At 43.9% G+C, this 22138-nt stretch overlaps 1 protein-coding gene across 1 annotated transcript in view; it reads right to left on the reverse strand.

The window, feature by feature from the left end:
* The window catches only part of LOC118084786 (amine oxidase [flavin-containing] B-like), a 38058-nt gene extending 31521 nt beyond the window's left edge, over positions 1-6537 (reverse strand). The window contains exon 1 of the mRNA XM_035114743.3: positions 6260-6537. Within this exon, the coding sequence (XP_034970634.3) occupies positions 6260-6308 (49 nt within the window). The 5' untranslated portion in view covers positions 6309-6537. The remainder of the gene's footprint in view (positions 1-6259) is intronic.
* Between the last annotated feature and the right edge of the window lie 15601 nt (positions 6538-22138).

The following is a 22138-nucleotide window of genomic DNA, read 5'->3' on the forward strand; positions in this document are numbered from 1 at the left end:
AGGGTCTTGGTGGCCACTCCCAGTCACCAGTCCAGCTGCTGCATTCTGGATTACTTGCAGTTTCCGGGTCACCTTCAAAGGTAGCCCCACGTAGAGCACATTGCGGGAGTCCAAGCGGGAGATAACCAGAGCATGCACCACTTTGGGAAGACAGTCTGTGGGCAGGTAGGGTCTCAGTTTGCGTACAAGATGGAGCTGATAGACAGCTGCCCTGGACACAGAATTGACCTGCGCCTCCATGGTACAGCTGTGAGTCCAAAATGACTCCCAGGCTGTGCACCTGGTCCTTCAGGGGCATGGTTGCCCCATTCAGGACCAGGGTGTTCCCCATACTCACCCACCCCCTGTACCCATAAAACAGTACTTTTGTCTTGTCAGGATTTAACCTCAATCTGTTAGCCGCCATCCATCCTCCAACTGCTTCTAGGCACTCACACAGGACCTTCACCGCCTTTACTGGTTCCGATTTAAAAGAGAGATAGAGCTGGGTATCATCTGCATGCGGACCAACACCCAGCCCAAACCCCCTGATGGTCTCTCCATAGCTGCCAAGTTTTCCCTTTTCTCGCGAGGAAGCCTATTCAGCATAAGGGAAAATCCCTTAAAAAAAGGGATAACTTGGCAGCTATGGATCTCTCCCAGCAGCTTCATATAGCTATTAAAAAGCTTGGGGGAGAGGACAGAACCCTGAGGCACCCCACAAGTGCTCAGGGGTCTGAACACTCATCCCCCCAATACCACTTTCTGGACATGGCCCAGGAGGAAGGAGCGGAACCACTGTATGACAGTGTAAACAGTCCAAACATTTGCATAGGTCTAGGGAACATGGTATTTGGTGGTAAAGGCCACACAGGTCAAGAGAAAACTTAAGCCACTTTCTAGCTTCACTGCTCAGGGTTACAATATCTAGTTAGTTGTCCCTCAGAGGGTGAGATGCCCAGAGACAATGCACCATTTTGAGAACACAGATTTTTCTTCCAAAACAATAAGAAATGTGATGCCATATTAAACCTGAATGTATTCTATTGCTTCAGGTAATTTGACCTTCATAGCAGTATCAAAAAGAGATTGTGCAAGTTGTCGTACTTGGCAGCTACCCAACGCTGAAACCAAATTGATATTGTAGCATTATGAGCTATTTAGGCAATTACAGCATGTTGCACAAATTGTTTAATCAGCTGCTTCAGAGGCTGCAAACTCTGTAGATTGGATTCAGAGCCTTATCTGAAACTTGATATCATGTATAAAGAGGGACTGCAGGTGATAGACAAGAATGGGCTTAATGCTGTGCTAGAAAGGAAGGCCTGTGAGGTTCAAATCTAAAAGAACAAGTTACCGGAGATGATAGGGCAAACTATGCGCCCATACGAAATAACAATGCCGTTCACGCCATTTATGGTAGGGATGCATTTGCCACAATCCTCCTCCCCTGGAAAAAGAAGAGAGATGGTATCTCCCTAGGGTCCGAGGGCAATTTTGCCCAATGGGGAGAGACGTGGTAACAGGCTATTTAGGCCTCTTACTCCACCCCACACTCTTCCCTCTTCTTTATTCTTCCCTCCCTCCATTTTGCAGCATGGGCCTACAGGCTAGTCATCTGTTTTCCAGGAGCTGAGTAGGATTTTTTATTTTTATTTTTGAGACTGTAATTGGCTCCTGGTCTTCTCTTTTTTTACTGACTCCACACTGTTGGGTGATGTTTCTTGGAGTGGTGCTCCTTCAAAAAATGTAGCCTGGCTACCTCACCTAACAGCACAAAGTGATAATAGTGTGAGGGTGTTTCAATAGCGCACAAAGCCATTTTCAACATTGTGCAAGGCTCTATTTGCTGTATTGAGCAAGTTTAATGTTACCTGGAGTTTTGTCTTCAAAATGCAATGTCAGCCTTTGAACATTAGCCATTAAAAATGCTGACAAATTTATATTTATGGCCCAATGGGGTGATAAGAATGCAACTGCCCTGTTATAATTTCCCCAAGCTTAGATCTCCTTTCAAAGCCCCAACATTCTGCTTATTGCATTACTGTATGTCCTGAGCCAAAGGGACAATTTGTTTAGAATTTTTTTTCTCACATTAATTGTGGAATAGCCAAAGTCAAAACATACTGGGAAGTAAATATGTACCTAATTTTGCGAAGCTTTTATTTTTCGTGCTTTACTTTTTTCTTCTTTTTCTTTTTGCCTTTTTTCTTTCTTTTTCTTTTTAGAGGTGAAAAACCTTTGTATACAATAATGATTTGTTGTTGTTATTTTTTCTTTTCCATTTTCTTGTAAATGAATATCTATGTCTTATTTGTATGGTTTTAAAGATTGAAATAAATAAAAAACATTTTAAAAAAGAGGTTTAAAGACTCTTTCAAGGCAAATCTAAAATAATTACACCAAAAACTGGGAAACATTGGCCTGTGAGCACTCCAGTTGGAGAACAGCTTTTACCAAAGGTGTCATGGGCTTTGAAGACACTTGAACTCAGAATGAAAGGGGAAAACGTGCTAAGAGGAAGGCACGCTTGGCAAATCCACACCGTGATCAACTCCCACCCAGGAACCAATGTCCCCACTGTGGAAGGACGTGCAGATCCAGAATTGGCCTCCACAGTCACCTATGGACTCATTGTTAAAACCGTGTTTATGGAAGTGATAATGAGCTATGAGTGATCGCCAAAGGAGAAGAATGTACCTAATCTATGAGGAAAACCCACACTTTTCAATCTCTTTCACAACAGTCCAGCAGTAACTCTTCACCAAAAATGATGTGAATGATTACCATCTGCTGAAAGCTTGCTGGACCTCTTCTTTTTGCCTCGGTTCAGTGAGTAAACATCCTTCCCTTAAAGGCATATCAGGATATGAGCACATGGCTAGCTTGTTCTTGCTGTTTGGATGCATGGCAGCTGGTTCGACAACCACAAATACAATTTGAATTGAAGTAAGATTGTGGTGCAGTCGCCCAACTAAACCATTTCAACAGCTCATGCATCCATGTTTCCTCTATTCCTCATCCCTTCCCATAGCTCAGTCAGTAGAGGATGAGACTCTTAATCTCAGGGTCATGAGAAAAAGATTTATGCATTGCAGGGGGCTGGTCTAAATGGCCGTTCTATGGAAACAGTGAGAAAAGAAAAGTTGCCCCAATACCCTTAAATCAAACCCAAAGGTTTTTAAGCCTCCTATATACATTTAACTCTTTTCAGCCATTCCAATCACCTCCAAACATCCTGCCCGCTACTGCCTCAGGCAGGTCTTCAGAGCATAAAGGCTGCATACAGCAGCAAGCATTAAAGCACATTAACCCCCCCCCCAATAATTATCTTGGGAACAGTTTTTTGTTAAGGGTGCTGGGAATTGTTGCTCTGTGAGGGGTAAATTACAGTTCTAAGGATACATTGGGGGTAAGCATGTACTTTAAATGTGCTTTGAATTAATGGTGTGCAATGCAGCCAAAGTCTACTAGAGTGGGGTAAAGGTAAAGAGCCCCCTGAGCATTTGGTCCAGTCGTGGACAACTCTGGGGTTGCGGTGCTCATGTCACTTTACTGGCCGAGGGAGCCGGCATACAGCTTCCAGGTCATGTGGCCAGCATGACTAAGCCGCTTCTGGCAAACCAGAACAGCACACGGAAACGCCATTTACCTTCCCGCTGGAGCGGTACCTATTTATCTACTTGCACTTTAACGTGCTTTCGAACTGCTAGGTTGGCAGGAGCTGGGACCGAGCAACGGAAGCTCACCCCGTCACAGAGATTCGAACCAGCAACCTTCTGATTGGCAAGCCCTAGTCTCTGTGGTTTAACCCACAGTGCCACCCGTGTCCTTTGACTAGAGTGGGGTAGGAGGAATTAAAGTGGGACAAGGGTTGAAGTGTCTGACCTGCACCTGATACTACTAAGCAGAGCTGCTGACTGAACTGAAAAGTGCATACTATACTTCTTCATTTACCTTCAAAAATGATCCTTTTGTTCTCTTAGCATTTGCTTGAACAATATAGGAGCATGTAAATCTGAAATTGCAAATCTTAACTTCAAAGACATTTTTGTCAGATGTTGCTCATTAACCCTCACGACCCATATCAAACATCTAGCCTTCTCTCAGTCAATATAATAAAAGGGTTTGTGCTTTCAGAAAAGTGTTGGGTGTTATAGGTGGTAACCTGTTGCTTTGATAGTCAAGATTTATGCCAAAAGTGAAATACAGGAGATTTGAAAGAGCAGTAATGGTAGACAAAGTTTCTGAGGAGATTTTGCCACAGAAGTGCCAACCTTTTATCTAAAAGTTCTGACTTGGTGATTTATGATATTAGAAGCAGAAAGAGAAGCCAACTCTTTGCCTACGTACGTAGACAGCATTTAGCTCAAATTGCCAATAAACTATATGGAGAAAGAAAGGCCAGTTCTAGTTTTCCAGACTAGACTTTTGAAGTCAGAAATCGCTAAGCCCAACAAAAAAATACAAAGCTATAAATTTGCCCTTATGGTTGCATATATGGTACCCATTTTTATGACAAATGGTCTACGTCTTTTATCAGCTGCATGGCAGAAATTTGCAAGGCCTGTCCTCTCCACCACTGCATATCTCACCTGGGGAAAGTTGCACCTGTTGAGTTTTGACCTGTCATGGACCTGTTAGAGCCACAGAAACTGCCAGAAAATGAGTTTAGAGAACAGTAAATGCATGATGTTAGGTAAGCAGGTTCCTTGGAGTTTTATAGCACATCATCATGCAGACTACAAAGTAACAAACCCTAATCTGAAATAATATAAGCCCAGCACAGATACAAATCAGCAAACTGCCACCATTTCTAGCAGGTAGGTTAGTAGTGTATGATCCAAAAGCAAAAGCTCTCAAAATATTCAAAATTCAAAATGCTTGGGGGGGGGGGGAAACCTACCCAATTTTTTGCTTTTTAAAAAACAGACATCCTCTACTGTAACAGATGGAAATAAGATTGGATATGTAATAAGACTGTGACACTACCAGTGCAGTACTGTGCAAGTCTACATTGAGACATGAGCACCACTGAGTTTGATGGGACCTACTTCCAGGTGGAACCCTTAGCTGGGAATAAATTCAATTTAACTTAGTGGGATTAACTTCTGAGTAGGCATGTAGATGATTGCACTGTGACTGACCTAGAAAAAGACCTTCACTTCAGATTGCTGCCCCACCCTAATCTACAGTTTTTAAGAAGGAACACCTCAGCCCCCAAAAAATATTCTGTAAAGGTAAGAGCAGACAGCAATCAATTTTTTACCCTACCCCTTAACAGTGGATAAGTTTTAAGCCTCATTCTCTCCTTAAAGGCATCTCTCCATCCTTTCCCTTTAATCAGCCTTTTCTTCCTTACTCTAGTGCTTCCCTTTAAGAGAAGAGGAAAACAGAATTATGGAAGTAGCATGGAGGCAGTTTTCTCACTGCTCCTTCTGCTTGCCTATTTTGATCTCATCATCACCATCGATGTTACTACGGTACTACTGATGCTGCTGTGGATACGAAGAGTGGCAATTTATTTGGGTCATGTTACTATTGGTGGCAACCAGAATGGATCCACTAGCTCCAGCAGAGCTAATAAATAAAGGCACAACAGGGATCTGCCTCAAAAAGTCTCCCTTCTAGCCAGATCTCCACTCTAACCATGCAATTAATTATCATCTTTAATTAATTAAAGGCTCCCAAAGGAGCCCAGGGCAAGCATTCCTAGGCACTTATTTGCTGCTTCCACAACAGGGTCTGGAGCAAGACGGTCAGCCTTCCTTGCCAATGAGGATGACCCCTTTGGATCTAAGATGACACGCATCTGGGTACCACAAAACAGAACAGGAACTTATGGGCACGGCCTTGGGAGCGCTTCTGCCAAAATAAGGCGCCACCGCGAGGATAGGATATCCCCAGCCTGCAGCCATCCTTGTTGAGGGAGCCAGACAGATCGTCCCTGGTGAGAAAGAGCAGTCGGGGGACGGGGGGCGACTCCAAGGAGCAGCCGGCGCCCCTCGTTTGATGTGGAACAGGCTGCCCGGGCGGTTGCTGCGCAAGAGCGCGTTATCAAACCACTCGGAGAAAAGAGCAAAAGTCGCCTGCGTTCTGGCGGCGACGCGGCACCCGGCAGCTTCGCCAGTCTCTGCGAGGGATATTAGTGTTCCCCAGCCAGTTTAACCCAGTATAACCCAGCGACTGGATTGGGGACAACCCTGGCACGACCCGAGCGAGGCGCACGCCCCCTCTCCCTCCGCCCCGGAGATGCTTTCGCGCTCGCCCCGCCACTGACCTGAGATGCCTGCCCCGATCACGACCACATCGCACTTCTGGCTGCTCATGGTGGCCGCCTTCTCTCTGCCCGTCGGCTGGTTTGCTGGTTGTGTTTTCTGGCGGCCGCCGAGGCTCCTGGAACAATTGCCAGCCGGCGGCAGCAGCAAGAGCAACAGCGCTAGCTGGGCACCGCCCCTTTCGTTCGGCTTGGAGGGGAGCCCCGCCCCATGCTTTCCCCCTGTCAAGGAGGATGATGGAGCAGAGGCTCTCCATGGAGCTCACCCTTGGTCGACTCTCTCTGGCCAAGAAAGAGACAGCAGCTTCTTGCCCCTGAGCAAGAGCCAGTGCCATTAAACAGGTGCCACCTTTCAGTGGGGACAGGTAGCCCCTGAGGCCAAGGAGGTCGTGTAGGCAGGGGCAATAAGGTCATATGTGTGGGACCAGGAGGCAACTGTATAACACACAAGAGCAGGGACAAGTAGTTCTGGTTTTCTTCCCATCCTTCTCTCCCTTGCAAATGTGTGGAGGGGAAAGCACAGCAGCTGTTTAAGCGCCTAGCACAGGGGTTCCCAAACTACGGCCCCCGGGCCGGATGCGGCCCAATCGGCCTTCCAATCCGGTCCGCGACGACCCCCGCTGCCCGCTGCCGCCGCCCGCTCTCACGGCGCGCGGCGCAGCGACGATCTAAAAAATCGGCAAAACAATCGCCGAAAATCCTTTGTGCGCATGCGTATGGGCCTCTCCCGACCCGGAAGAGGTCATTTCTGGTGCACTTCCGGGTCGGGGGAGGCCCATACGCATGCGCACAAGCGATTTTCAGCGATTTTTTCCCGCCCGTGTGCGTGTGCGCATGCGCACGGGCGCGCACTCCCCCACCCTCCGGCCCGCTGCGCGCGCACTCCCCTGCCCTCCGGCCCACTGTGCGGTCGGCGCGGCGGGCACCGGCCCGCCGCGCGGTAAGTCTGGGGACCCCTGGCCTAGCACCTATCTCAACTGAAAAGTGTCTCACCTTGGTATAGGAGGGGTCCCAGCTGTCACACTTTCTAGTGGGGGTTGATGTCACAATAACCACACTCAGAAGTAAGTCCCACTAAATTCCATGGGCACTCATAGTTTTTTTATGTTTAAGCTTTTTTAATGTTTATTTACTTTTTTGCTTTATCATATCATCTATACATAATGTTACAGTCAAACACTTGGTAGTAAGAAGGAAAAAAAGAAAAAGATTACCAAATAAGCAGAGTAGGCCTATGGGCTCTATTCATTTTAGGGGCCCCGCAACAATGGATCAAAATAAATACTGTTTCTTTTGTGTAATAAAATTGGTTAATTAAAATTGTTGGTAAAATAAAAAATGTGTTAGGAGATAATTTGCGAGGGCTCCCTGGAGATTTCGACTGCCTTGGGGCCTCCACAGGGTTTTATCCAGACTTTAAGACCTGCGGAAAACTATTATCACCCACCTACCCCAACTTATTTACTTCCATGGCTTACTCCACCAAATGGGGAAATGGGACATGCTGCCCCTGATCCATAAGCTTCCAAGGCACAATGGTCAAACTGAGTTTGCAGAGGGGAGATGCCAGTCCTAGTCAGGTATTTTTAAAACATCATGAAAATAGCATGTGGAAGGACTAGGATGGTCACATTCCCCAAAAGTCAGTCCCTTTAGGTTCCATGCACAACCTCCCCACTTTAAGGGAAAGATCCAAAGGGGGGGATTCTTCATATGTTCAACTGAATGCACTTAGAACCCTCACTGTGACCACGAATTGTGACTATGTGTACTATTTCTATATAGTTTGGAAGAGTGTCTGAATAAGACTTTGATCAGGTAGTGATCTGGCTAGGAAAATGACCTTACTTCAGTGCCACCAGAAGCCTGCTTCAGTGATATTTGCATCTGGTTCGAAAGAACAAAGCACCCTTCTCCTCTCTTTTCCATTCATTCCACCTGCTTGAAAGAAACCTGCTCAAACAAGACTGTTTTTCAACTAGCAATCACTTCTAGATCTGTAGGGTATTAACAGGCTGCAGACCAGCCTTGCTGTCAGGCTGGCTTGGGTGCTTAGCAACAATCTAATCCGCAGCATCCATCCCCAGGGCTGTGGCTCACATTACATTGTCAAGATACAGATTCTCTTTTGCCAGAGCCACCTATGTCTGCTGCCTGGCAGAAGGGGGAGTCCACTGCTGCTGTCAACCCAAGCAGGAGCATGCTTAGCAGGACCCAAGCAAAGCAATGGGGCAGATATCAGGACAGGGCACTCTGCAGATAGCCGGTCAGTGCCACATGCTCATTATTATGAGGAGATGAGATGAGATTTTAGACCATGCTTGAGGATAACCTCATGCTTGAGGATATCTATATGTATCTTTATGGGGTTTCCATATCTTGCAAGATTTGCTGGAGTCAAGCAGACCACGTTATGAGCAGTGTGCTGCTTACTCTGGTCCTCTTGGAGAAGAAAGAGAGAGCAGGGAGAAGTTGCCTTAGAGCATCTCAGAGAGTATTTGCTCATCCAGCCCAGGATTGCCTACTACTGTGGCAAGACAATTTTGAGGAAGGTATGAATGCAGGAACTGCCTTATATCAAATCAGACCATTGGCCCATAAGGAGTTGCTTTATACTAAGTCAGACAATGGTCCATCTAGTTCAGAATATGTATTGGAACAAATGGCAATCTGCAGGAAACCCAAGTGCTATTTGGTCCAATTCAGTGGCAAACTGCAGGTTTTCCCGGTGGGATAGCAGCAGGGCAAACAGAGGTGTGGACAAGCCCCAACTGTGGTGGTCTAGGATTTCAGACAGGAGTCTTTCCTAAGCCTACGCAGAGATGCCTTTTGGATGCAAAGCATGTTCTCTGTCTTTGAGCTACAGTCCACTCTGATCACCTGATACCCAGACCCTTTTTAACTGGAGATGCCAGAGATTGAACTGTTTAGATTCGCCCCTTTAAGAATTGACTGCAGTCTAAGCAGCTGTTTTAAGAGCAGTAGTTTACACTCCTCAGCCTGCTAAAATGGCAGTTTAACAGTGCACTCCAACTTCCCTTCCCCCCTTAGCAAGTACTGTACTGTACACAAATCCAAGTGCCACACAATCCTGTTAACTTCAGACATTGGTAAGCCATGCTCAGACAGGTGGCTGTGCTGAACAATTTGCTGCTCTTCACACAATTCCTTCAATTATGCTTCCCCTATGTGATATTCTGTGTTTCCTAAACATTCAAAACCACAAAATACTCTGTTTAATCCAAGACATTGATAGACTAGATTAAGAGCTGAAGAGTTAAGGGTTTCTCAGCTAATTCTCAGTGAGAATTCCCACTTTCTACTTTTGTCCTATTCCTCACTACTCCTCACGGATGTTCTCATGTATTCTAAGAGCTAGTTTTTTCTTCTAAATGCTTTAAGTAAGTAGTATCCGTATATTGTATGAAAAGTTTTATCCTCACTTATGTACACTGGGTTGGAATAATCTGCTGAAGAACAGTTAATTAATAAAATAACACTGCCCTGGAATATTGAGCAGTTCAGAAATTTGCATATATAAATGAAGTAATTAAGTGAATGGCCTTGATCCATTGCTTGAAAGCAATCAGATCCATTCCCCCTCCCAAGTTTCCAGTGATGGACGACTCTATAGCTTCTTCCAGCTGAGCTTCGATGCCTAGCTGTGTCACAGGATCCAGAGCAGGGATAACCAGTTCTCAAGATGGTAGACCAAGGTCTGAATTTTTTTATATACATTAAAGTAATCATAAAGTTTCAGACAGGTTTGTTATTGGTCAGAACAATTTCTATTTAATCAACACTTCGTTAACATAGGTTCAATATTATTATAACCCACCGTGGATTTTATGAATCAATAAACAAAACTGTACATCTGCACAGCCTACAGCAGCCTTTCTTCCTCAATCTGGCATGCTCTGGAAAATTTAAGTTCCAATTTCCATCAGCCAAGTCAGGGCAGCTGTGCTGGTTGGAGCTGATGGGATCTGTAGTTCAAATCTTCTGGATGGAGGGCACCAGATTGGGGATGGCTAGCCTACAGTTTCCCATGTATTCAATTTACATGGTCAATAAGGCTCAGGAGTTGACATTTCACACTGTAAAATAATTTTTCTTTTATTTTGTGATGACATCTACTTGTAGTTGTGAACCTAGCTTGTCTGACATAGAGATGGAGGAAAATTCCATTCCATTTCTGAACTGAGCTAAGGCACGGTTCCTTATTGGAACCCACTTATTCTGTGAATTTCACTCCAAATTTGGTGATGCCATTCTAAGCTCAAAGCTCACTCCAGCTCCTTAATAAGAGGGAAGTGCATGCTTTAGAGAGATAAACATACAAAACTGCATATTTTAGGGGGAAATGTGTACAATTTAAATGCAATTGTTGCTGCGATCTCTTTTTTGGGAAAGAATAGCAGAAAATGGGATGGATCGGACATATGATTACTTCTGCAAAACTGACACATACTGGAAATAGGCTGATCCATCTGTCCCCAGTCTGGCATGATTATGATGCTTCCTAAGATTGAAAGGAAGAGAGTGGATTCATCAGCCATCTACTGTCGAATAGCTGCTTGTGTTGATTTTGGCACAGGCAACAGGCCTGCCATTTGCTATTAATCTTTCTGAGCAACTACTGCATGTTAAATCGTACAGCATAGGGTTATCTTTTTTAAAAATGCCTGGCTATCTAGACATTTGTGTACAATTTGGCTATATCCATTATACTAAATGAGCCTGCATATAGCAGTTGCTAGAATAATTCACAGAGATCATAGCAAGCCAGATTTTTACATTCCATAAAATTCTGTTTCTACATCATTTGCTATGATTGGAGATAGCAGGGATAATGTTCGGACAATCCCTTACAGCTAAGCAGTCCCCTGAACAATGGGGGCATGGAGGGGCTTCTGGGAGAAAGAAGAGGTGGATGCTTTCCTTCTGCGAGTGTCCTCAGATCTCCAGATCTTGGGATCCAAGTCTCTGGCCCAGCTCACCCATCATGTTAAGCCAATCCATGGCTCAAAATGAATGAGCAAGCATGCAGGCTCCTGGAAAGTAGATCTTAGCTGCTTTGCTCCTCTTCTAGTCCTGCTGCAACTGCACTAAGCCACAGAACAAACCTTGGTTACATCTCATCGTTTCTCTGGAGCAAAACAAACCATACACCTGGGTTTGGATGTAATGGTGAGCTGGACCATAATGTAGCTGCAGAGAAACCAGGGCAGGAGCATAGCGACTGCCATCTCTACTCCAGGAACCTGCAGATTTCTCATTCACACCAAAGTTAAAGGGTATCTTTTGAGTAATTTTACAGGACAAGAGACCTCTACATTTTTGGAGTACCTTTCTTTCTTTATGAACTTTCTCCTTTTTTATGTCTCCGAAGGGCTTCCCCACACCACTCCAATGCATTATATATTTTGCTCAGAAGTATGCCTTTAGGGTTATTTCAGCTGCAAACCAAGATGGAGAAAATGTCATTTGGAATATTGCCTGGTGATTTCAAATACCCCGAGCTCATTATAATAGTAATTACTTCTTGTCTTCTAAAATGTCAAGAACTAATTGGCCACGAGAAGTAATATTCTGTAAGTAAATAAAGGTAACTGTGGAGCTTCCAGACTATGGTCGGGAAGGTGGGCTGAATGTGAACATGTCATATTTTGTGAAGGTCTTGCAGGAACTAGTAAATGTTCCTTAAAAAGAAACACAGAGAGTGAAGCCCAAGAAGAGGAATGGCAAATGTTTTCTTTTAAGCGTGGTTACACAGTGTCTGGATTCATTCAACGTCACCTAACTATTCTAAGGGTCAGGCTACAATTTATGTTAAATGTATTTTGGCATTTGTATATTATGTGGTGATTGTTTTTTAAAGCAGCCACCTAAGGTCCTGATCTGGATTAGTCATGCAGTACGGGTTTTTAGTCCTTCTCCTAAACGGTGATCATTGTGAAAATCACACACCGTCACCACACCCTGAAGCTATTTGGCCCATGAGAGATGCTGCTACCGTATTAGCAGCCATAGCAGATTTCCTCTGGGACAAATAGGAGCTTTAGAGTAGATTTTCAGAAGGACACCAGCATTGGGATAGCGGTGATAACTGAATCCCCATCACCTGCACTGTGGTTCAGCCCAGATCAGGACTACTCATATCTGTGTGTGTGTGTGTGTGTTTAAGGCACACTCATATACATATTCACACATTTACAATAACTCATATTTGATCTTGTTGTTGTTGTTTAGTCGTTTAGTCGTGTCCGACTCTTTATGACCCCATGGACCAGAGCACACCAGGCACTCCTGTCTTCCACTGCCTCCCGCAGTTTGGTCAGACTCATGTTCGTAGCTTCGATAACACTGTCCAACCATCTCGTCCTCTGTCGTCCCCTCCTCCTTGTGCCATCAATCTTTCCCAACATCAGAGTCTTTTCCAGGGAGTCTTCTCTTCTCATGAGGTGGCCAAAGTATTGGAGCCTCAGCTTCAGGATATGTCCTTCTAGTGAGCACTCAGGGCTGATTTCCTTCAGAATGGATAGGTTTGATCTTCTTGCAGTCCATGGGACTCCCAAGAGTCTCCTCCAGCACCATAATTCAAAAGCATCAATTCTTCAGCGATCAGCCTTCTTTATGGTCCAGTTCAGGGCCGTCTTAAGCATATCGGGCGCCCTGGCACCGTGGTGCGAAGATCACTCCGAGGCCCCCCCCCATTTCCCAACATGGCTGCCTGGCAGGTGCAGCCGCACCCCCCCCCCCGGGCGGCCTGGCAGCCTGTGCCACCCAGCCTTGCCTTAGAGCCAGTCTTGGTCCAGCTCTCACTTCCATACATCACTACTAGGAAAACCATAGCTTTAACTATACGGACCTTTGTAGGCAAGGTGATGTCTCTGCTTTTTAAGATGCTGTCTAGGTTTGTCATTGCTTTTCTCCCAAGAAGCAGGCGTCTTTTAATTTCGTGACTGCTGTCACCATCTGCAGTGATCATGGAACCCAAGAAAGTAAAATCTCTCACTGCCTCCATTTCTTTGCCAGGAGGTGATGGGACCAGTGGCCATGATTTTGGTTTCTTTGATGTTGAGCTTCAGACCATATTTTGCGCTCTCCTCTTTCACCCTCATTAAAAGGTTCTTTAATTCCTCCTCACTTTCTGCCATCAAGGTTGTGTCATCAGCATATCTGAGGTTGTTGATATTTCTTCCGGCAATCTTAATTCTGGCTTGGGATTCATCCAGTCCAGCCTTTCGCGTGATGAATTCTGCATATAAGTTAAATAAGCAGGGAGACAATATACAGCCTTGTTGTACTCCTTTCCCAATTTTGTTGTTCCATATTCAGTTCTAAGTGTAGCTACTTGTCCCACATAGAGATTTCTCAGGAGACAGATGAGGTGATCTGGCACTCCCTTTTCTTTAAGAACTTGCCATAGTTTGCTGTGGTCGACACAGTCAAATGCTTTTGTGTAGCCATTGAAGCAGAAGTAGATGTTTTTCTGGAACTCTCTAGCTTTCTCCATAATTTGATCTTAGGGCTATGCATTAACCATTGCTTTTCATTGCCAGAGCTATGCACATTCATTATTTGAGACACCATTTTGCTATATCTTATTCAGAAGCGGTATCCTAACAGATCAATCCATAGTGTGCCCATGTGTAGAATTTCATTTGTATATTATTATTATTATTATTATTATTATTATTATTCATCCAGGATGATTTGTGGTCATGATGGTATTGGGGTAGTTATATGTGACCCTGCTTTCTTTTCTTTTTTTAAATATACTATTTTATTTTCAAAGTTTACATTAATCCCAGGGGGGGAAAATCCAAATTGTAACTGTATATATGGCTGTATATATTCACTGCGTTTGTTATTCTGGTACAGCAAGAGAACCCATTTCCCCATAAATATATGAGGTTGATTCTCCTACAGCAGGTTAATTTAATCATTGCAACCATAGACCAAATATTTTCAATTCATTCAAAACTAGAAGGAGGTGAGGGTGTTTTTGTATTTGGCATTACTATTTTTGCTGTGGGGATCAAATTAATTTCTAGCTCAGGATCACTGTCCATAATAACATCTTTTAAATAACCCAGCGAAAAATATCTCAAGAGTCCAAGGGAATATAAATTTCTGAGGTAGCATTAGATACAGAGTTCTAGAAGGTTTATGACCCCACTTTCAATGCTGCTTACGCCTGAAAATGTTTCAGGGTGGACATACTGCTTCTGTATGTGCAGCTGGGCATATCCCAAAAGTGGAGCTACCTGGGACCCGGAGCGGCCTGGGGGCGGGGCTAGCCGCCCACCACCCGTGTGATGGGCATGGGGGGGGGCACTGCTAGCTGCCTGTGCGGTGAGCTTCCCTAGCTGCCTGCCACCTGTGAAGCAAACGGGGGGGCACTGCCTGCGTGCCGAGCTTCCCTAGTGGCCCGCCACCCGCGCAGTGAGCGTACAGGGGCGCTGCCCACTCAGCAAGCGGGGGGCGGGGCGGCAATGTCACCCACCCACACAGCTGACACGCACCGCACCCACCTTCCTCCACCAGTGGCATATCCCATTGCTTGCTGCTGAAATCCTCTAACTTTTCATGTCACTCCTTCTGGGGGGGGGGGTTCCTGCTTTTATTGGATTACAGCAAAAGAGTGCCCTCCTAGTGGCAACAATGCAGTAGCATTCTGAAAGCACACACAGAACAACAAATAAAGTGGAACGATATGTAGACGATCCAAGTTTAATTCCACCACTAAAGCACTATTACTGCATCATGGGCATGTTGTAGAATACACTCACACACAAAAAAAACGCAAGTTCAGAGAGGCCCTTGGTGTCTTCACCACTTGAATGAAGCTATACTGTACCACCGGTCCTTAAAACCAGCAACATAGCTTAGGTAGCTTCTTGTCTTGTGCAGTTTTTCCACCCACGGCTACACCATTCTTGTATCAAACCAGCATCCTCATCCTCCCAGTGCTTTGGAAGGCTAGGAATCTTGAGCAAGATTAATCCACGGTAGATGTGTGCCATAGACAGATGCAATTATATCTATGGGGATGATTGTAGCCAAATAAAAATATTCAACTGTTAACATATACGAAGAAGGAACTAGGAACAGTAGCTATTTGTTACCTGCAGCAGTGATAGAGCATTCGTGCCTTTATTTATTACTCTTGTTTCCATTCTTCTGTGTTAATCATTTAAATTGTTTGCTGTTTCAAACGCTCCATTTGTTCCAAATGCTTCAAGGTGCATCCTTGAAATGATATTCTAGGCAATTGTGCTATCTCAGCAAACATTGTTTATCATTAAGGGTGATAAACGAGAATGCCGGGATGAGTACGCAAGGGTCCTAATAGCCTTTTTGTACAGAGAATGGGGGTCCGGGGGACATTATTGTAGCAGCAAGCAGGAACAAAAGGGTGTCTCCTTTCAATATTCAGCAATGCATTAGCACCACCTAAAGGTGGATTGTTTGTATTCCCATTTGCAATTACTGGGAAATACAATATATATAAAATAAAATAAAAATTGTCCAGTAGCACCTTAGAGACCAACTAAGTTTGCTCTTGGTATAAGCTTTCATGTGCATGCACACTTCTTCAGATCCGCTGAAAGTAAAATACGTTGAAAGTAAATGCTGAAAGTGAAATACACTGCAAGTAGATTGGAACCTGCTGTGGTGACAGCAAGTAGCAGGAATATTTTCATGCATTTGTGTGATATGCCCAGTTTCCTTCCAGTAAAATACAAGTCCATTGACAAAAAGGTCTCTTTCTTTGACTAGTCATGAGAACCTCGGTACAAAAAGAAAGCAGAATCTTCCATCCTGATTCTGTGCTTTCTGCATGAACAATATCATTTTTCTTCATGCACCAATTGGCTTGGGTGTCAGATAGATTTACTCACCAGCCTTTCAGTTTTGTTTGTTGTTTTCATTTTTAATCCATTTTATTTCCTTATTATCTACCATGCACTTGGACCCCATAAAATTTGCGTGTATTGTGTGGAAAAGATACTGCATCTGTAGCGTAGCAACTCCAGAGTTCCCCCTGCCATAATTATTGCATTTATTTCTAAATCATTAGTTTATTCTTAAATATATGGCAAGTATTGATATTTATATATAATGCAACACATGATACAAGACTATCATAATGGTATGAAAATAGCATACTAAATGCATTCTGAGACTGAGTCTAATAATTTCTTATATTCATAGTACAAATATTGTACATGGAATTGCTTCTGAAGATTGCCTGAAAACTTGAGTTAGTTTCAAATGCAGCTGCTAGGCTCCTAATTGGGACTGGCCACCGAGAACACATTTCACTGGTTCTTAAAGAACTCCACTGACTCCACTGGTCTGCTTCTAGGCATAGTTCAAAGGGATGGTGCTAACTTGTTAATCCTTGAGTTCTTGGTGACTTGAGGGAATGTCTTCTCCCACCCTGAGTGCCCCTATCATCAGTGGACAAGGGCTGTAGCTTAGTGGAAGAACATCTGTTTTGCATGCAGAAGGGTCCCAGCTTCATCCCCCCAGCATCTCCAGATAGGGCTCGGAAAGACCACTGCCAGAAAGTCAATATACACCATACTGATCTAAGTGGACTAATGATTTGATTCAGCATAAGGCAGCTTCCTATCAGCGCTGGATTTAGGGCAGTGTGAGTGGTTCCCCTGAACAGGGCACCAAGCCAAGGGGGCACAAAACTGAGTAGATCAATAACTGAGAAGATCCATTTGGGGGCACCAAATTTTTGCCTCAATCAGGATGCCATCTTACCAAAGATTACCAAAGTCCTCCCCTGTCCCTGTGTTACCTTTGGATATCCTCCTCTCGGTGCATCCACCACCCAAGGTGAAGCAGGTGGGATCTGGAAGGGAAGCCTTTTCAGACTCAGCTAGTACTTAGGTTGACAACTTTTCAGTGTCAGGTACGGAGTCTTATAGTTCCATAGCCTTTGTAACTTGATAATATTTTATGCTGCTCTTTTTTGTCCTTTTATTGACTGTCGCTTAATTATTTTTTTGTTTTATAACTTTTTATGTAAGCCACCCAGTCTTATTGAAGATACTCCTTCTCTCTGTATTTAATCAATCAATATGCCCAAGTAATTTTTACCCATACAAAACTTGGTTAGAAGAAATAAGAAAGCACTTAATTAAAATGGGCACAGTCTTTCAACCCTCCTTTTGCAGCTCCTGCAATCATACAAGGAACAATATGCAAGGCCAAGCAACAACAGATTTTGGAAAAGCCATTTTGCTTTTGTAGAATTTATGACTCACAGAAGTGTACTTAAACTCACTCAAAAGCTGATTAATCTCCTGTGCTATAATAGCTGCTCTGTTTGAAAGGCAGCAATTCATTACATACTCACAGTGTACCTGTTTCATGAGATTATATATTTATGATGTTGCTTGTTCAAGCTAATTTCTTTTTTTTAAAAAAAACCCACAATGTTTTAGTCTTGCCCATTTAGGTTGCTTGGTTGTTGTTGTTGTTGTTGTTGTTGTTGTTGTTGTTTTGAATAAAGGTCAGTGTGGTTTTGTAATCATGGTTTGACTCTCTAGCAAAGCACCGATCACTGGAGATGAAGATCCTATAGCTCTGAAAGAAATGGTCCATGTTAGTCAATCATGACACCTGCTGGTTAATTAAATAAAACTTTTAACAAGCCTTGAAAGAGAGCAATAGATAGAAAAGAAGTCTAAGAAAACTAGCAGATAAAGGAAGATGTTTCAGAAGTATGAGATTTAACTGTATGGAAATTTAAACTTTTGAGATTATACATATAGCAGGAAACAAGATGCCCAACAGAATAGGTGAGGAAGGAATGGGAAACATATGGAATAGGTCTAAAGTTTTCAAAAAAAAATCATGCACCAAAATCTGAATACAGCTCCAACCACATCTATGGCTTATTTTTTTTGCCAACCTGGGCATCATCAGCCATAGATGTGGTTAGAACAATGTCCACATTGTTACACTACATCCTATTGCATTACTGTCAACCTGAACCCCAACAGCAGCAGATGCCGCATATCTCTATGCAATTTCCCCCTCCCCACCTGTCATACAAACCCCTCCCTTCCTTCCATCTTACCAGAGAATTGCTGGAGTTCCTAGAATAGCTCTAAGAGGCAGAGGCAGAGATAGGACAGAATAACCGGTTCTGCCACACTGGGCGCTGAGCCTAGGGGGTGCCGCATCCCTCCAGTTGCTCTGCATATGTTGCTTTGAACCAGGTCACAGAACCATAGAATCATAAGAGTTGGAAGAGACCACAAGGGCCATCCAGTCCAACCCCCTGCCAAGCAGGAAACACCATCAAAGCATTCCTGACAGATGGCTGTCAAGACTCTGCTTAAAGACCTCCAAAGAAGGAGACTCCACCACACTCCTTGGCAGCAAATTCCACTGTCAAACAGCTCTTACTGTCAGGAAGTTCTTCCTAATGTTTAGGTGGAATCTTCTTTCTTGTACTGTAGTTTGAATCCATTGCTCCGTGTCCGCTTTTCTGGAGCAGCAGAAAACAACCTTTCTCCCTCCTCTATATGGCATCCTTTAATATATTTGAACATGGTTATCATATCACCCCTTAACCTTCTCTTCTCCAGGCTAAACATGCCCAGCTCCCTAAGCTGGCATCGTTTCCAGGCCTTTGACCATTTTGGTTGCCCTCCTCTGGACACGTTCCAGCTTGTCAGTATCCTTCTTGAACTGTGGTGCCCAAACTGGACACAGTACTCCAGGTGAGGTCTGACCAGAGCAGAATACAGTGGTACTATTACTTCCCTTGATCTAGATGCTATACTCCTATTGATGCAGCCCAGAATTGCATTGGCTTTTTTAGCTGCTGCATCACACTGTTGACTCATGTCAAGTTTGTGGTCTACCAGGACTCCTAGATCCTTTTCACATGTACTGCTCTCAAGCCAGGTGTCTCCCATCCTGTATTTGTGCCTTTCATTTTTTTTGCCCAAGTGTAGTACTTTACATTTCTACCTGTTAAAATTCATCTTGTTTGCATTGGCCCAGTTCTCTAATCTGTTGAGGTCATTTTGAAGTGTGATCCTGTCCTCTGGGGTATTAGCCACCCCTTCCAATTTGGTGTCATCTGCAAACTTGATCAACGGAGACCCCAGCCATTAATGAGCATAAGCCAGGGATGGGGAACATTTGGCCCTCCAGATGTTGTTGGACTGCCACTCCTATCATCCCTATCCAGGGGCCATACTTGCCTGGGCAGTTAGAAGTTGCAGCCCAGCAATACCTGGAAGCCCCAGGTTCCCTATCCCTGATTTAAGGGCCAGCTTGAAAGCTATTTACTGGGTCATTTAAAATCAACCTCACAAAAAGCTTACAGCTCGCTGTATCCATATAGCCTGTTAACAGGAAGTGCTGCTAAGTCTAATGCTTGGGTAACTCCAATGCAAGTTTGGTTTCAACCTTAGCTCTCACCAGCCATTAGAACCAATGCTGCTTTTAAAGGAGTCTTTGCCAATTTGCCCCTTCCTGCAACCTAATGAGCAGGCTGCCCTTGCCCACCGGCACGAGTGGCCATGCTGCTGCTTTTTCATCTTTAAGGTGCTTCCTGTATCTCCAGTTAAGCACAACTGGGACCAGCCCTACCGTTAGGAAGAATGAGCTGCCTCAGGCAATTAATTTTGGGTGTCATATAAAGGGGAGCAAGTTGTTATTTCATTTATCACTGATGTATTTTATTCTATTTTTACTGCCAGGGAGGGTAAGAGGCACTTGTGGGGGTTTTCCAGCTCGAGTGCCAAAATAACATGAGTGACTGTGCGTACTTTGGCTTTGGCGATGGCGTGGAGAGGTGCCATTTGTTGCTCGCAAATGTCTTGGGTTGGCCTTCAGCATAATATCCAATGCACAGTGATGTTTTGTATGCCTTTCCTCTATGGACCTATGAAACATAACAAGAGGAATGGCCCTGAGCCTCAAAAGAGGGCATCAGTGCCAAGAGGTCTTGTCGTGAGCACCACCTAGGGAGGCCTCTTTTCATTTGCTACTTCTCTTGTGGTTGACTAAATGAAATCCGGCAAAACTTGGGAGAGGAGAGGAGGATAGTGTAAAAGAGGCATTGGCAGAGAGGTGCTGCAGATAAATTTATGCCTTGAAGGAGTCAGAGTGAGAACTCTGTGTTCCAAGGGATTCTGTTTTGGAAGTGTGGTTTCGCTTAGGCTCCACAACTGATTATACAATTTTCTGTCAAGGTTGCCAAGTAAACAGGACTCTCCAGAGCTGTTTCTGTTCTGACCAGTTGATCATGGCCTTGTTCCATTAACTCTCTGGGCAGAACTAGAGATTATAAGAGGTAAGGAGCTGTTGCTGCTCTCAGTATCTTTGCTCCCTCTTTCTTTTAACATCGACTGCAATATAACATGTAATCAACCTGTTCAATGCATTTCCTTGCCCCAGTTAGCAAGTGGCGTGAGACGATGTGGGGAGGTTGTGTACAATGCAGAGATGTAAAGTCACACTAGGGATGGGCAAATTTGTTTATTTTCCAGCTACTCAGTTTCTCATTTTGTCAAACTTAAGTTCTCCATATTTCCATATCTCTTTGTGATATTTTTTATGGGGGGGGGTCCTCATGAAAATTCAGCAGCATACCAGTGTGATTTTATCCTAACACATTTTTGCAAAGCAATTTCTCAAAATAAAAAGCATTTTCATATGTTATTTTCACTAACGTGCATTTTTGCACACATTTCTTGACTGGAGAACTGCATTGCAAAATTGGGACAATTGTGAATTTTGAAGGAAAGCTGCTTTTCAGTTCATATATAGTTTCAGGAAGTACAAATTAGTTCAGTTCACCATTAAATGCATCTGTTTATTTACCTATTGTTAAATATCTATATGCAGCCCTTCATTTCTCAATTCCTAAATGGTCTGCAGTGAATTAAAAACATAACAAGAACACCGTAAAAACTTCAAATTAATGCCTGGCTTTAAAAAAAGAAAAATCTTCAGCAAGTTTCTCTATTCCTGGGTGCATGAAAAAAGTTTTTTGTTTTGCTTTTTTGTTTGCGCCAAGCTTGTAAAGGGTAACAGTATTGGCACCAGGCAAGTGTCCTTGAGGGGGGCATCCCAGAATGAAGGTGCCATAGCCAAAGAGGCTCTTTTTTATGGTTGCCAGCCTCACCTCTGCTGGGGAAACCCGCAGAGAAAAACCCCACCTTATGATCTTTAACTGCAAGTAGAGTGAGCGCCGCTACCCCAGAGTTGTCCGCAACTGGACCTAATGGTCAGGGGTCCCTTTACCTTTAGGGTGATAGACGATTAGGTGCTTCTTCAGTTAATGGGATCTTAAGCCATTTAGCGCTTTAAGCACCAGCATACCACTGAAGCTCTTTCAATACTAGAGCAAATAATATGAACCAAACAAGCAGCGCCTGTCAAAACTCTGGCCCTTCTGCATTCTGTACTATTTGGAGCTTCCAAATGATCTTCAAATGTAGCCCTAAGCATAACACATTGCAGTAATCAAACTGGGAGGTTTCTGGAGCATGAATAACCTTGAGCCAGAGAGCTCCGCATCTCTTAAAATGTCTTACCATACTCTGCCCTTTGACTGTCTCCATGTCTTCTGGGAATCAGAACTTCTTATGGTAATTTTTTAAGACTATCTGTTCTTCTAATTCTCTGTCTCTCATTGGTTTAGAGACCCTAGTAATGCATTAGTTGTTTTTAGCTGTGCCTGAAAAGAAATCATGTGAAATCTCCTGGGGCCAGGTTTTGTTTTTTTAAAAAATTATTTTGCTTTGAAGCTTTGCCATTTCTATTTGGATAATGTAAAATTAACACAAACAGCATTAAAAATATATAACTGTGGATAGCTGTTTG

This window comes from Zootoca vivipara, chromosome 4, assembly GCF_965207765.1.
Source record: "Zootoca vivipara chromosome 4, rZooViv2.hap1.1, whole genome shotgun sequence".
In the NCBI taxonomy this organism is placed as follows: Eukaryota; Metazoa; Chordata; class Lepidosauria; order Squamata; family Lacertidae; genus Zootoca; species Zootoca vivipara.